Source organism: Engraulis encrasicolus, chromosome 22 (assembly GCF_034702125.1).
Source record: "Engraulis encrasicolus isolate BLACKSEA-1 chromosome 22, IST_EnEncr_1.0, whole genome shotgun sequence".
Taxonomy (NCBI): Eukaryota; Metazoa; Chordata; class Actinopteri; order Clupeiformes; family Engraulidae; genus Engraulis; species Engraulis encrasicolus.
The window spans coordinates 13008240-13021616 of NC_085878.1; the positions used below are offsets into that span (position 1 = coordinate 13008240).

General features: G+C 43.9%; 2 protein-coding genes across 4 annotated transcripts in view; one reads left to right on the plus strand and one right to left on the minus strand.

Annotated features, from left to right (window-relative positions):
- Positions 1 to 9193, plus strand: part of loxl3a (lysyl oxidase-like 3a) — a 25730-nt gene extending 16537 nt beyond the window's left edge. For 2 of the 3 annotated variants that reach the window (XM_063187947.1, XM_063187948.1), the window contains exons 8-14: positions 1 to 27; positions 1984 to 2143; positions 3922 to 4165; positions 5812 to 5927; positions 7027 to 7163; positions 7963 to 8074; positions 8165 to 9193. The exon at positions 1 to 27 is cut by the window's left edge and continues 138 nt beyond it. In XM_063187947.1, coding sequence (XP_063044017.1) covers positions 1 to 27; positions 1984 to 2143; positions 3922 to 4165; positions 5812 to 5927; positions 7027 to 7163; positions 7963 to 8074; positions 8165 to 8238 — 870 coding nt within the window. In that variant the 3' untranslated portion in view covers positions 8239 to 9193. Of the gene's footprint in view, positions 28 to 1374; positions 1531 to 1983; positions 2144 to 3921; positions 4166 to 5811; positions 5928 to 7026; positions 7164 to 7962; positions 8075 to 8164 lie in introns of all 3 variants that reach the window. The other variant, XM_063187949.1, reaches the window with a different exon arrangement.
- Positions 9058 to 11652, minus strand: tubb4b (tubulin, beta 4B class IVb). Its single transcript, XM_063187950.1, has 4 exons — positions 11524 to 11652; positions 10602 to 10710; positions 10400 to 10510; positions 9058 to 10271 (listed from the first exon to the last, which is right to left on the minus strand). The coding sequence occupies exons 1-4, from the start codon at positions 11578 to 11580 to the stop codon at positions 9208 to 9210; spliced, it is 1341 nt and encodes a 446-aa protein (XP_063044020.1). The 5' UTR covers positions 11581 to 11652; the 3' UTR covers positions 9058 to 9207.
- Between the last annotated feature and the right edge of the window lie 1725 nt (positions 11653 to 13377).

Sequence of the window (13377 nt, forward strand, 5' to 3'; positions counted from 1 at the left end):
CTCACCTATGCCAACAGCGGCCTGCGAGTAAGCTAAGCCCTGAGACAGGAACAGGAGGAGCAGGACCACACAGCTGCCTTGCACCGCAGGCAGCTTCCTGCCTTCCTTCTCTGAGACACAATCGCACAGCCCTCTGCTTTCTAACCTCAGCCTCTCTCTCTCTCTCTCTCTCTCTCTCTCTCTCTCTCACTCACACTCACACGCGCACATACATACACACACGCACAATCTCTCTCTCTCTCTCTGTCTCTCTCGCTCACTCTCTCTCTCCCTCTCTCAGAACCCTCTCTCACACAAAAGACTTGCTTTTCGCTTTTTCCCTCGGAAGATGAGGATTAGGCGCCTCTCAGTACAGCCTAGAGGCAGAGCAGCATTTCCATTCTCCTGCAAAAGCCTAACCTAAAATATCTTGTGCGTAGCACAGAGCTTACAGATGCAAAAAAATAATCTGCCTTTCAATTGTGGATGCCTCATTGCAGATTCAACCAAGGAGGTCATTTTGTGCTTCAAAACAAAATGCACAATCACAAGTTGATGCTTGTGTTATTACGAATAGTAAAAGGTCATGCTACTGTGCTGTTATGTGGCGTAGCATGGCAAAGAAAATGTGTCGCACCACCTTTGCGCTGCTGTGCTTTCTGCAATAGCTAAGTGGATTATATGGTTTTACAACCGTGACACAATTTCTAACATAACGCTGACTACAAACGCTGATTGGTGTGTTTGATCAGAGTTTAGAAGTAGATCAGATGTCTTTGTGAGTGGGTGCTTTCCCAGAGTGCAATTGTTGTTTATCCCTGTTTTTAAGGTGTCTGGTATGCTGGTATAAAAAAAATGAAAATGCAAAATCAAGAAGGAAGGCATATTGTTCACTGTAAAAGCCCATATTAGCCTATAACCTATTAATCCTTCTTATTGGGGCTTACTATTCAGTATCCATGCTTGGAAAAGTAAAGTCTTTCAATATTTAATTTTCCTTCCTTGTTGAAACAGTTTTAGATAGCTTCATATTCTGTTTAATATGGACCGGCGCTCCCCTTGTTTTTATAGCACCAGGCTGGTGGATCCAGTGGTATGGTGGATAAACAGACAGCCTACTATTAGGGCTCCCAGCCATCTTTTGAAATTACTGGTCTCAGGCAAGAGGTGTCAATTCAAGGCTAAGAAAGTAAACTCTGTCATATTAACCTTGTAACACTAAAATGTGGCAGGATTTTTCCCGAACATGGGATTGACATTGGTAGAGTTAAAAATATACAGGCATATGAGAATGAAACGGCTGGCGTTCAGTTGGAAGTCAATGGGCTGGAAGTCTCTCTCCAGGCGTAGGCCGATTGCATGCTGACCCTCTGTAGGGTCCCCTCCCCTCTGCAGATCCGCATCGACGGGGGGCGGTCGAGCTACGAGGGGCGTGTGGAACTGGAGGTGGGCTCCAAGTGGGGCACTCTGTGCAGTGAAGGATGGACCACTAGGGAGGCTATGGTGGCCTGCCGACAGCTAGGGCTGGGCTACCCCCTGCATGCCATCACCGTGAGTACCAAGACAGGAGGTAGAAAAAGAGAGAGAGCTAGCAGTAAGTGAGTGAGAGAGAGCACGGTCCTGTTCCATGCTGTTACTAACAGCTCCATGTCTATGATGCCTTCTCCCATTGTGGATGACTGACATCATAGTGTACCCCGTTACTAGTAGCAGGAAAATGTATGGATAAGACAAGAACAAAGGGACAGAATTAATCCATGGAACCCCTAGAGAGGAATTTGAAATATATTAAAATTGTAGGATATTGTATGACTTACACTAACAAGGCTACATTTATAAGGAAATCAAGTTTTTCAACTTTTTCCGAAGTTACAAATATATTAGCTTAACTTTAAAGTCACTTAAACAAAAAAAAGCTTTGTAATGTTGTGGAATACCAAGTTAGAGTGTCTCCTTTGTCCTCTGTGTGCGTGTGTGTTTTGCTGTGTTTGTCTTGTTGCCAAGGAAACGTGGTACTGGGATGCCAGCAACGTGACGGAGATGGTGATGAGCGGGGTGAAGTGCGTGGGCGATGAGATGTCGCTGGCCCACTGTCGTCATGACCGCACAGTCAGCTGTCGCCGAGCAGGGGCCCAGTTCGCTGCCGGGGTCATATGCTCAGACAGTGAGTGTCAGGAAGTAACTCCTGGGCTTAACCCCTTCGCTCAGAGTCTATGTTATAACCTAACTGTCACTAAAATTGTAATGACCAAGTCTTAATCTGTTACCTAAGCCTCTCTGTGATGTTATATTAATGTTGCTGTGATGTAGTTGAGTCTTTTCACCAATGAGTGAATGGGCCGGCGTGGCGGCCCCATCTGCCAGTGTTGTTCCGCCAGTGGAACACAACACTATTGGTTGAAAAAACGTAATTACAATAGTTCTTAACTACTTTGACACTACAGAGAATCTTAAGTAATACATTACGACTTGGTCATTGCCATTCTGGTACAAACAAACAGAACAGCAGAGGTTGTGTTTTGACATTGTTTTGAAAATCAGTTCAGTGGTTCATCAACATATACAATGTAACTGGGTGAATGGTATTCCTAAAGGTGACGTCTGTGGTTCAAGGACAACATGAATTACTTTTGTTAGCAAGACTGTTCCCCATCAGTGACACACTAGCTAAACCCATAAGAGCAGTGGGTCTGCTCTTTTTTGTTACTTGTTGTCCAGTTTAGCGAATTGCCTGTCAAAGTTGGGAGTATGGCCTAGTCAGCTCAGCTGTGATGGGTGCACTCCCCAACTGGTCGTACATAGTTTTTGAGGCCTGTTAATGACAGCTGACAGTATGGCCTTCTGCCTGCTATAAATACGTCCAACATGTAGATGTAATAGTAGCCTTTTATACATAGAGGAATGTATGTATTGGATTTTGGCTTGATTAACCACCAATGTTTTGAACAAAGCTGTTCAAACATCTGTTCAGTGTTGCAGTGTGCTTGTTTGATGCCATTGCAATATTTTGTCCCAGAGTTGTGCAAAAGATTTAATTGTATATCCATATAGCTGTGTAAGCACAATACACATATGCATAAGAGTGACCTATTTCAATGTAGTTATTACATTGTAGCCATATGTTTTAAAAAAAATGTCTGTAAGATGCTGGCAACCATCCCAGAATATAAAAAGTGCTGTAGCGCTATTAACTAACCGACCATCCAGGTTAGATCTGAAATGCTTCTTGCCAACAGTTAAAACATAATGCATAAAGCATAAAACATAAAGACACAAGTGGACAGGTTATCAGCAAGCATAAACACATTTCTCTCAAGAGACTGTGTGATAAACTGTGTGACAATAAAATCTCTTTATTTATTAGAAGGAATCACACATTGATTGATAGTGTCAGATGGAAAATGACATTTTCCCATTTGGTTTTTGGACTGTTTAACAAGTTGTTAATTTCTGAGACATTCTTATGTCAGGTTTGCATTCTCTCATATCAGCCAAGAGTCAGGCCCCAATCTTGACTTGATCTCTGATGCCTCAAGCCTTCTCACATGTTCCCACCAGAACAAGCCTGAATAACGGCAGCGTGCCCTGGGCTTATATATGAAAAGGCGTTGCCAGCAGAGTATTCCAAGAGGGTAGTAAATCAGGTAGTAGTAGAGATAGTGGTAAATCAGCTAATAAGTGTGCACTTCTCCTTTTCCCAACTTATTACCACTGCAGGCCATCTATTAGCAGGTTTACTACTTCCATAGGTCAACGTACGTAGCTAGGCTTGGTACTTAACCATGTTCTTGAAATACCCCATATTGTTCTCATTGGTAATCAATGCATTGGTTGTATTGGTTACCATTATTGACATTTTTCAATCAAGAACTCTGACTGTGTGTCACTACTCCTGCTCCCCTGTTTCTGTGTCTATTTTGCCTCTCCTTCCTCCCTGTGCAGCGGCCTCGGACCTGATCCTGGACGCTCTGCTGGTGGAGCAGACGGCGTACATCGAGGACCGTCCACTGCACATGCTGTACTGTGCGGCGGAGGAGAACTGCCTGTCCAAGTCGGCGGCCCGGGCCAACTGGCCCTACGGCCACCGCCGCCTGCTGCGCTTCTCCTCCCTCATCCACAACATCGGCCGTGCCGACTTCCGGCCCAAGCTGGGACGTCACTCCTGGGTCTGGCACGAATGCCATAGGTAAACATTGGACTCCTTTTGGCATGGGCATGGCTGGCCTATATATGGCATTTGTCAGAAGCATGGCAGCACTGCTTTAAACCTGGTTTCACCCAACAGAGCATGTGTCATTGTGAGGTGATGTGATTTTGTGAAGCATGGCTAGCTAATATTAGTGTCAGGAAATAGGAAATGCATTGAATTTCCCACAGCACAAGCTGTGTGGAAGGCTGCAAGCTATAGTGTGTGATTCAATATATTGTAATTCTGCAATACAGAGACAACAAGTAGTTTGGTACGGTGGGGTGCAAAGCACAAGACGACTCTTAGTTGAGCACAGTGAAGGCGTCTTACTCAACAGCCGTCATAAAAGTGTGTTTTGACGGAAGGCAGACTGCGACGTCCCCCAGTCTCAGTGTTTCTGTGATGCAAGCGTTCTTTCTCGGTCTGCTATAGTAATTTGGAATCCAACTTGGAGTGCCGCCAGTCCTCAAGCACAAACCAGGCGGTCACTTTTGGCCCGGCTGACTTCTTATGCTGCTCTCGCATGCTTCTGGTTGGAAAATAGTAGGCCTGTGTGTGCTCACCGCACTTTTATCTTTGTTTGTTGTGCATCCATGAGTGCTTGGTCTTTCCCACGCTCCACCTACATGTCTGCATGGCTTTACTGACTTCAGACGGAGGGATGATTATATTATAGATGATAATTAATGGATTTCTGAGTTACGCACTGTATAAGCCCAGGTAATGGAGATATCAGGCAGAAAGAAATGAAAAAGTGGGTGTATTTTTCTGTTTGTTTGAACTATACAACAGACAGTAAATCATCATGGAATGCAATACACAGGACACCTTTCATTTGCAATCATCATTGTGGTAGATTTTATCACATCGTGACGTATGTCAAGGTTCAGGGTTGCAGACCATAAGCTTTAGTTTCCATAGAATAAAGACACCATTAGATACATTGCCGTATAATCACAGAAACACATGGTATAGACTTGCAAACCAGAACGATTCTGCATGTATTATTTTTCCAACACGGGGCCAACTTCTTTCATAATGAGATTCAGTGAGTGAAATAACATGAGTGGATTTTCGAAATCCAAGACTTGTCACTTCCCAGTAAGCACTTGTTGGTTTCTAAAAGTAACTCACTGACATATTGTGTCAGCCATGTGTCTTCACTGGTATTGATGGGATGTGACTTGGTTTGAGCTTCTTCCAGCCAAAGAGAGACCAATGTTTACGCCATGGTGTCAGTTCCACATTTAGCAAAAGAAAATGTCTATTTTTTTCTCTTCCTAGCAATGAAGCAATGGATAAGGATCCGAGAATAAGATAATGAGGCGGTTTCTCTTTTTTCTCTGTCTCTGGCCTTTGGTGTCTCTGTTTACAACACAATGTGACGAGCAGATGTGGCCATGGTAGCCTGAGCTGAACAAAATGTGAACCTCATCTGTTAGCCTTGGAGGAGAACATGCCGGCATATTTTCATTGTTGTGTTTGTGTGTGTGTGTGTGTATATGTTTGTTTGTTTGTCTGCCTGTGTGTGTGTGTGTGTGTGTGTGTGTGTGTGTGTGTGTGTGCGTGCGTGTGTGTGTGTGCTCACATGTGTGTATTGGTACGTGCAAATGTGTGCACGCCTATGTTCTTAACCTTTGCAGGCATTATCACAGCATGGATATTTTCACCCACTATGATCTCCTTGACCTGAACGGCACCAAGGTGGCAGATGGACACAAGGCCAGCTTCTGCCTGGAGGACACAGACTGCCAGGAGGGTAATGATGATGTCAACACCGCCACCCCCACCCCCACCCCTACCCCTACTGTAGATCTAGTGGTCAGAGAGCAGGGGTAGTGAGCGCAGATATGAACAAAGTCATCTGCAGCTTAAAGGTGCACTGTGTAGGATGGTGGCTGGAGTAGGTATTGCAACTCTGCTGCTCATTCAAACTGTACTGTCTACTGCCTTTTTTTCATTTTCATGAACGTTTTTCCAAGATATCCCCTTTCACACAAATCCGTGATTGTAATGGAGCACGCACACAGCTCTGAAGCGATCTCTGTAAGGCAGGGGTGGGGAACCTATGACAGGAGGGCCGTTTGCGGCCCTTGAGACAATTTTAATGTTATGCAGATTCACATGAAATATGACATACTTTGTAAAGGAATCTTAGAAAGTACATTTGCAATTAAAAAAGTTACACTATATTCAGGGGACCTATAGAAGGTAAGGTCTGTTTTAAAGGTGGCTGCCTTCAATATAGGCCTGGGGTGCATCCCAATATGTGACCTTGCCTCCTCCACTTGCCTCCTCCACTTGCTTCTAGTCATGATGACATCACTGACAACAGCATTATATTTCAATATCTTGCAAAAGCTCAATTGTAAAGTCCTTTTCTCATTTGCAATTGGGATGGTGAATGAAAAACAGTCCCTCAAAAGTTGTTGTGGCGAGGCTGACAGCTGGGAAACTTTATCGTTTTCTCCATGGAGGAGGGGCCAGGAGGCGGGACGAGGAGACAAGCACAAGTGGAGGAGGCAAGGACACATATTGGGATGCACCCCTGAAGTGCAGAGGGAAATCCTGGTTTGTGTTCATAGTCCGGCCCTCTGAGGACTTTTACGGCCCTCAAAGTAATTTGAAGTGGACCTTCGAATGAAAAATGTTCCCCACACCTGCTGCAAGGGATAAGTACTTGATAAGCTGCTAGTATCATCTTTCTGCTAGTTGATAAGCTGCTAGTATCATCTTTATTCCTATTTGCCTGGTTCACTTACTTACAAAGATAATTGCAAAAGGAAATTATGTACATTTTATTCTTTTAGCAGTTAACTGGTTGCAGTCTCGTGTCTACCTATTCTTGTGTGTTTTAGGTGTGTCAAAGCGCTATGAATGTGCCAACTTTGGTGAACAAGGCATCACAGTCGGCTGCTGGGATGTGTACCGGCATGACATTGACTGCCAGTGGATTGACATCACTGACGTCAAACCTGGCAACTACATTATGCAGGTGGATAAAGCATTGCAACATCATTCTGATTAAAAGCAATAATATAATTTAGAGATGAACAACAGGTCATGTTCTCCTAACTTCCGAAATAGCTGACAAATGGAAGAAAGTCATGCTCCTCCAAAAAGCAGTTCATCGGAGTGCAGAAAAGGTCTCTCATTTGTCGTTTTTGTGGATCTTACAGTAGGTCCCATGGAAGGGCATAACTTGAGCTCCCTATTCATATGCTTTTTAAATTGACTTCTTGATGTCTTCCTGTGTTAACGTGTATAACAACCCGTAAAATTAAAACCACAGTTATGGTTTCAATATAGACGTGGGCAAGGGTTTAGGAGCAAGGCACCAAGCAGACCGTACAGCAAAACGCTAAATGCTGTAATTCATTTACAGGGATCTTATTGCCCTCTGCTGGTCACAAGACATCAATGTTCAGGCATCTTCTGGATATTCCAGTCATTAGTGAGTCATGCGCTCATGACTGGATGTTATAGAGTGCCTCTGAGGTTGTGTTAGACATGTAGGCCTACTGAGCTGGTGAGATGGTGAAACACACTGTCTATGAGGCTCAGTAATAGACATGAATGTCACTCACACATGCCAGGATCTGTCTCAGGAGTCATTCCCAAAAGTAAGATTAGCTACTTGAAGCACAAAGTGCTCAAAGAGCAAGCGGAAAACGTACTCATCCGGGTATTCATGGTTCATTGTGAGCTATCTGGGTTACTGACAAAATCAGCTATTTAGAATACCCCCTGGGATGATTTGAACTGAAGAGCTTGTGTCCTTGTGCCCCACGTAGGTAAACATTAACCCGAACTCTGAGGTTGCAGAGAGCGACTTCACCAATAATCTTGTGAGGTGTAAGTGTAAATATGATGGCAACCGTGTTTGGCTTCACAAGTGTCACTTTGGTGAGTATTTTCCATCAGATTTTTTTTCAAATATATATATTTGTTTACATTTTCTTCATGACATAAGCATGTCCTTTCTGTTCTTTGCAGATGGATCATATAGTGATGAGGAAGAAAAGATGTTTGATCATTATCCAGGACAGCACAACAACCAGATTTTATAACACTTGCAACTAAGAGATTTTTGTATTCCGTTTTCATCTGCTTTGTATTAACAGGATGTATTTTTTAAATCATACCTTTGTGCAAAATGCAATGTACATTGTCAATACAGGGGACTTTTCACAACTGTGGTCATTTTGATTTATCACACAAACTTTGGGAAATACATTTCCAAAAAGTAAAAAGGACAGATCTGTTTCAAGCTGACAGGCTTGGACATGTCTGAAGTGGTTTGCCAGCCTTAAGATAACCTCACTAAACAAGTTTGTTACAGTATCCCAATTCAAAAACTACCATTAGGTCTTAAATGTGGTACTGTATTTGAGAGTACCAATCTGGTAGCCTGATTATAGTCGACGCTTAAATCTCTTCAAGACTTCTGACCAAGAGCATAACCATTAACATTTCCCAAACAGCATGTTTGACCCACCTCCCTTAGTTTGCTTACCGACAAAATCCGAATTCTTGTTTGAGAACTCATTGCATTGCTCGACCTGACTAGTTGCAACGCTGAAGATGTTGCATCACTAGGAGGGCGTGGCCTGGCAGGTTAGAACAAAAAAACAGATGTGGACGCTCAGCATCTTTGCTATCAAAACTTCCCACTGCAGAAAACCAATCTCAATTCATCACAACCAATGAATTGCAATGTAAGGGCTTGAGTTCTCAGCAGTAAAGTTGCTAAAGTTCTGAAGTTGTATTCTTTGCCAAGGCTACCTTGTATTCATATTGTTATAAACGCATATTTTAATAAACATAAATTACCAACCAAGCCAGTCCTACCAGCTAGATCAAGACAAAAAAAAATGAAGGAAGCATCGTAGGGGTTTTGTTTTTTTTATTGCCAAACGAACAAGGGAATACAACGTAGAGTTGTCAGAGACGACATACGTAGTAAAAAAAATAGGAAAAGGAAAAACACATAAATGGAATTTAGGGGGTAAACATGGAAGAAAAGACTTAATGACATTTTAGGCAAGCTCGTCTTCCTCGGCCTCTTCCTCAAACTCTCCCTCCTCGTCAGCAGTGGCATCCTGGTACTGCTGGTATTCAGACACCAGGTCGTTCATGTTGCTCTCAGCCTCTGTGAACTCCATCTCGTCCATGCCCTCTCCGGTGTACCAATGCAAGAAGGCCTTGCGCCTGAACATGGCAGTGAACTGCTCGGAGATGCGCTTGAACAGCTCCTGGATGGCAGTGCTGTTGCCGATGAAGGTGGCAGCCATCTTGAGTCCCCTGGGTGGGATGTCGCAGACGGCAGTCTTCACGTTGTTGGGGATCCATTCCACAAAGTAGCTGCTGTTCTTGTTCTGGACATTCAGCATCTGCTCGTCCACCTCCTTCATGGACATACGACCACGGAAGACAGCGGCCACTGTAAGGTAACGGCCGTGACGTGGGTCGCAGGCAGCCATCATGTTCTTGGCATCGAACATCTGTTGCGTGAGCTCAGGAACAGTGAGTGCTCTGTACTGCTGGCTGCCTCTGCTGGTGAGGGGAGCGAAGCCGGGCATGAAGAAGTGCAGTCGGGGGAAGGGCACCATGTTGACGGCAAGTTTGCGGAGATCAGCATTAAGCTGACCAGGGAAGCGCAGACAGGTGGTGACTCCACTCATTGTGGCTGAGACGAGATGGTTGAGATCACCGTATGTAGGTGTGGTCAGTTTTAGTGTGCGGAAACAGATGTCGTATAGTGCTTCATTGTCAATGCAGTAGGTTTCGTCTGTGTTCTCGACCAGCTGGTGGACTGACAGTGTGGCGTTGTAGGGCTCTACCACTGTGTCAGACACCTTAGGGGAAGGCACAACGCTGAAAGTGTTCATAATGCGGTCGGGGTACTCCTCACGGATCTTGCTGATGAGCAGGGTTCCCATGCCAGAGCCGGTGCCACCGCCCAGGGAGTGTGTGAGCTGGAAGCCCTGAAGGCAGTCGCAGCTTTCAGCCTCCTTCCTGACCACATCCAGCACAGAGTCCACCAGCTCTGCACCCTCTGTGTAGTGGCCCTTTGCCCAGTTGTTACCAGCACCACTCTGACCTAAAAACAGAAAACAGCATTATGAAAAGGAGTTCAGTCTCTTATACAAAGTCCCACCATCTACAACCCATGCATCTCAATGAAAAACTCAAAAAAATGTTTGGAACCATGGTACAGCAGTGGCTTACCAAATACGAAGTTGTCTGGTCTGAAGATTTGTCCAAATGGTCCGGACCTCACGGAATCCATTGTGCCAGGTTCCAAGTCGACAAGCACAGCACGGGGAACATACTTTCCACCTACAAATACAAAATGGGACAAAATATTAAAATTTGATTTTCCCCATCACCGCATCAACATTCATGAAATATTAAGGGTTCAGTTCCTCACCGCTGGCTTCATTGTAGTAGACATTGATCCTGTCCAGCTGGAGATCACTGTCTCCATGGTAACTTCCAGTTGGATCAATACCATGCTCATCACTGATAACCTCCCAGAACTGCAAAGAAAAGGGGGAAATGCGGTCATTATAACTGGTCAAAACGTCACAAAAAATGAGCTATAGTGGTTGATTACCATACTCCATTATGAAACTGCGGAATTCAGTGGCTGGAAAAACGCCATTTGAAAAAGTCAGGCCACCGCCTGACAGCCTATCTGGCAGCATGGCTGGTACTTAAGCAAAATGGAGTTCAGCCGGCTCTGTGGCCATTTTAATTCAGGACAACCGCGCTCGCCAAAAATGATTCCTGTTGTGACGCAGGAAAACGCCAATGATGAATTTTTCGATTTCTTCAGAAAATAGGACCAAAAAGACAACAGGCATTGACTTTCAGCGCGCGAGGAACCCGCCCGGCACCTTCTATGAGCTGAACCAGATACAGCCAGCCATATTAGCCTACGCCACTGCGCGCCCTGATACAATGTGGCCAACACCCTTAAAACATTACACGGTGTTTTCAGACTAGTTTTTGAAGAAAGGAAAATCTTAAAAGCCTACTTATTTACATGTACAAATCCTTTCCCAGGCTACCTTGTTTAAAAAATGAAATGTACAGAATTTCAACAATCAAATCGAAAAAAAAAAAATAGCGGAAAAAATCCACTCCACAATCCCTTAATCCTTTTCGAAGGGTTGGCTAAATATTTTTCAGTGGTAGAACTAGATTCTTAGACAGGCCACAATATCCTGCTAGTTAAGGCCTCGAGGTAGCCGCTCCCAGCTGAACTTCCAACTGGGACAACTTGACATAAATCTAATCTACGGTAATAACGAGCATTTCTGTACAGTTATAAAGGGAACAAAACATACCTTGGCACCAATCTGATTTCCGCACTGTCCGGCCTGTAAATGTACAATCTCCCTCATTTTGACTGTTTGGAGTGGATGGTTCAGACGTGAGGAATACTTTCAGATGAAACCGGGACAATGACCCTGTAATTCGAGACGGCGGTCTTTATAACCAGTTTTTCAACTTGCTGGGATTTAGGAGGTTCACATTGGGTAGAGAGGACCACTGCCACGCCCTTTCTATAGTGCTATTGGTTGTACACTCTTGGTGGAGCTGCCCAACCATTGGTCGAATGACGAGACACAGGAGAACGATTGGCAGAAAAAGAAAACAATGTTTCAAATTCAACTCTTTCGACTGTTACTTTGTGCTTAATAGTAACAGGTTGTGTCAACATGTATTAATTTCCATTGCATATTAGTATGACTGAAGAATGGGCGAAGGGGTTGTAGGCTGCGCCAAACAGACACTCATGTATCAAGATAGCGCATAGCCTACTTGACCTAATTTCAAGGCACAACATGTTCCAAATCGGATGCCTATAGTTTCTGAATTTAAAGCAGAAAATAACCTTGTCACCAACGCATACCGTGTGCGCATAGGCTTATATGTCAGCAAGCAAGATATTTTGGGGAGTGGAGAGCACTCTGTTTTATGAATTAGTATGAAAGGAGTGGAGTTATTTGATTGTAATTCTGGTACTCGTGTGAAATTTGTGTGGCAAATAGGCCAAGACATTTCGTGTGTCTATATGAATACATTTTTTTACATGGGATACTTTTCTGCAAAACAAAGAGATAACAACCACAACCATATAGGCCTACTCTCTTAGAATCTCTGACAAATCCTTTCAATTCTCTCCATTCATAACATGGTTTATATTCAGCAATGTAGATAACAGCATTTTATCTCCATAGCCATGCATTCATTTTTATTTCATATTCATTACCCTGTGTTGGCCTTTTCAATTATACACTACATGTTTCAATCAACTAATATTGCCCTCACTTCTGCTGCTTTTTAATGCACAGCATGTCCTCGGACATATTCTCACCTCAACTCAATTCACTTGCTAGGCTCTAGGCCTAGGGTCTGTCATCTTTGCAGAATTTGGCTCCTAGTCTGTGTCTCTATGCCAGTACGCAACCTCACAGGAATGACGGTTTGTGGGTGTGGTAGAAGGAATGCAATGAAAAACTGGAAGTACAAGTGACAAGACAAGCGCGGGAAAAAGTGTTTGAGTTTGAATTATATTTCTCATCTGCAAAAAGTTGCATTGGGCCATGCATGTTTTGTCTGTAATTATGGCTCTCTAAAGCAGAGTTCAATGAATTCGACCAGCAGCACCCACATATTAGCTGTCTTTGAACATATACCCAGCCACTGAAAATGAAGTGCAGAGTTCAGATGAATTCGACCAGCAGCAGCCACATATTAGCTGTCTTTGAACATATACCCAGCCACTGAAAATGAATAAGGGAGTACACTTCAAAAGGAAAATGACATGTAGCACACCTCCAAAGAAGATACTGTAGTTGTGTTATGCTATGTACTATGTCTTGTAGGCTATGCTATGATTATATCCTTGATTGTAAGTGTCTGCCAGATGTAATGTGTTGGCAGATGGCTGTGGTTTAACAGGGAGGTACGAGCTCTCCAACAATGCCATTCTCCAACCAAGATTTATGTTGTCCTACAGGATGCCTTTCACACACCGCGCTCTTCCGTCTTGTTGGTGCGTCTCTGAAGTAATCTAGTAGTAGGGAATGGATCGCACTCAATTTTTCTTCTTTCTTGTGGTTTTATTTTATTTTAACTTTGCAGGGACTGATGTGACGGAAGTCATCTTGCACCTGTTCACCCCCCTCGGGGAT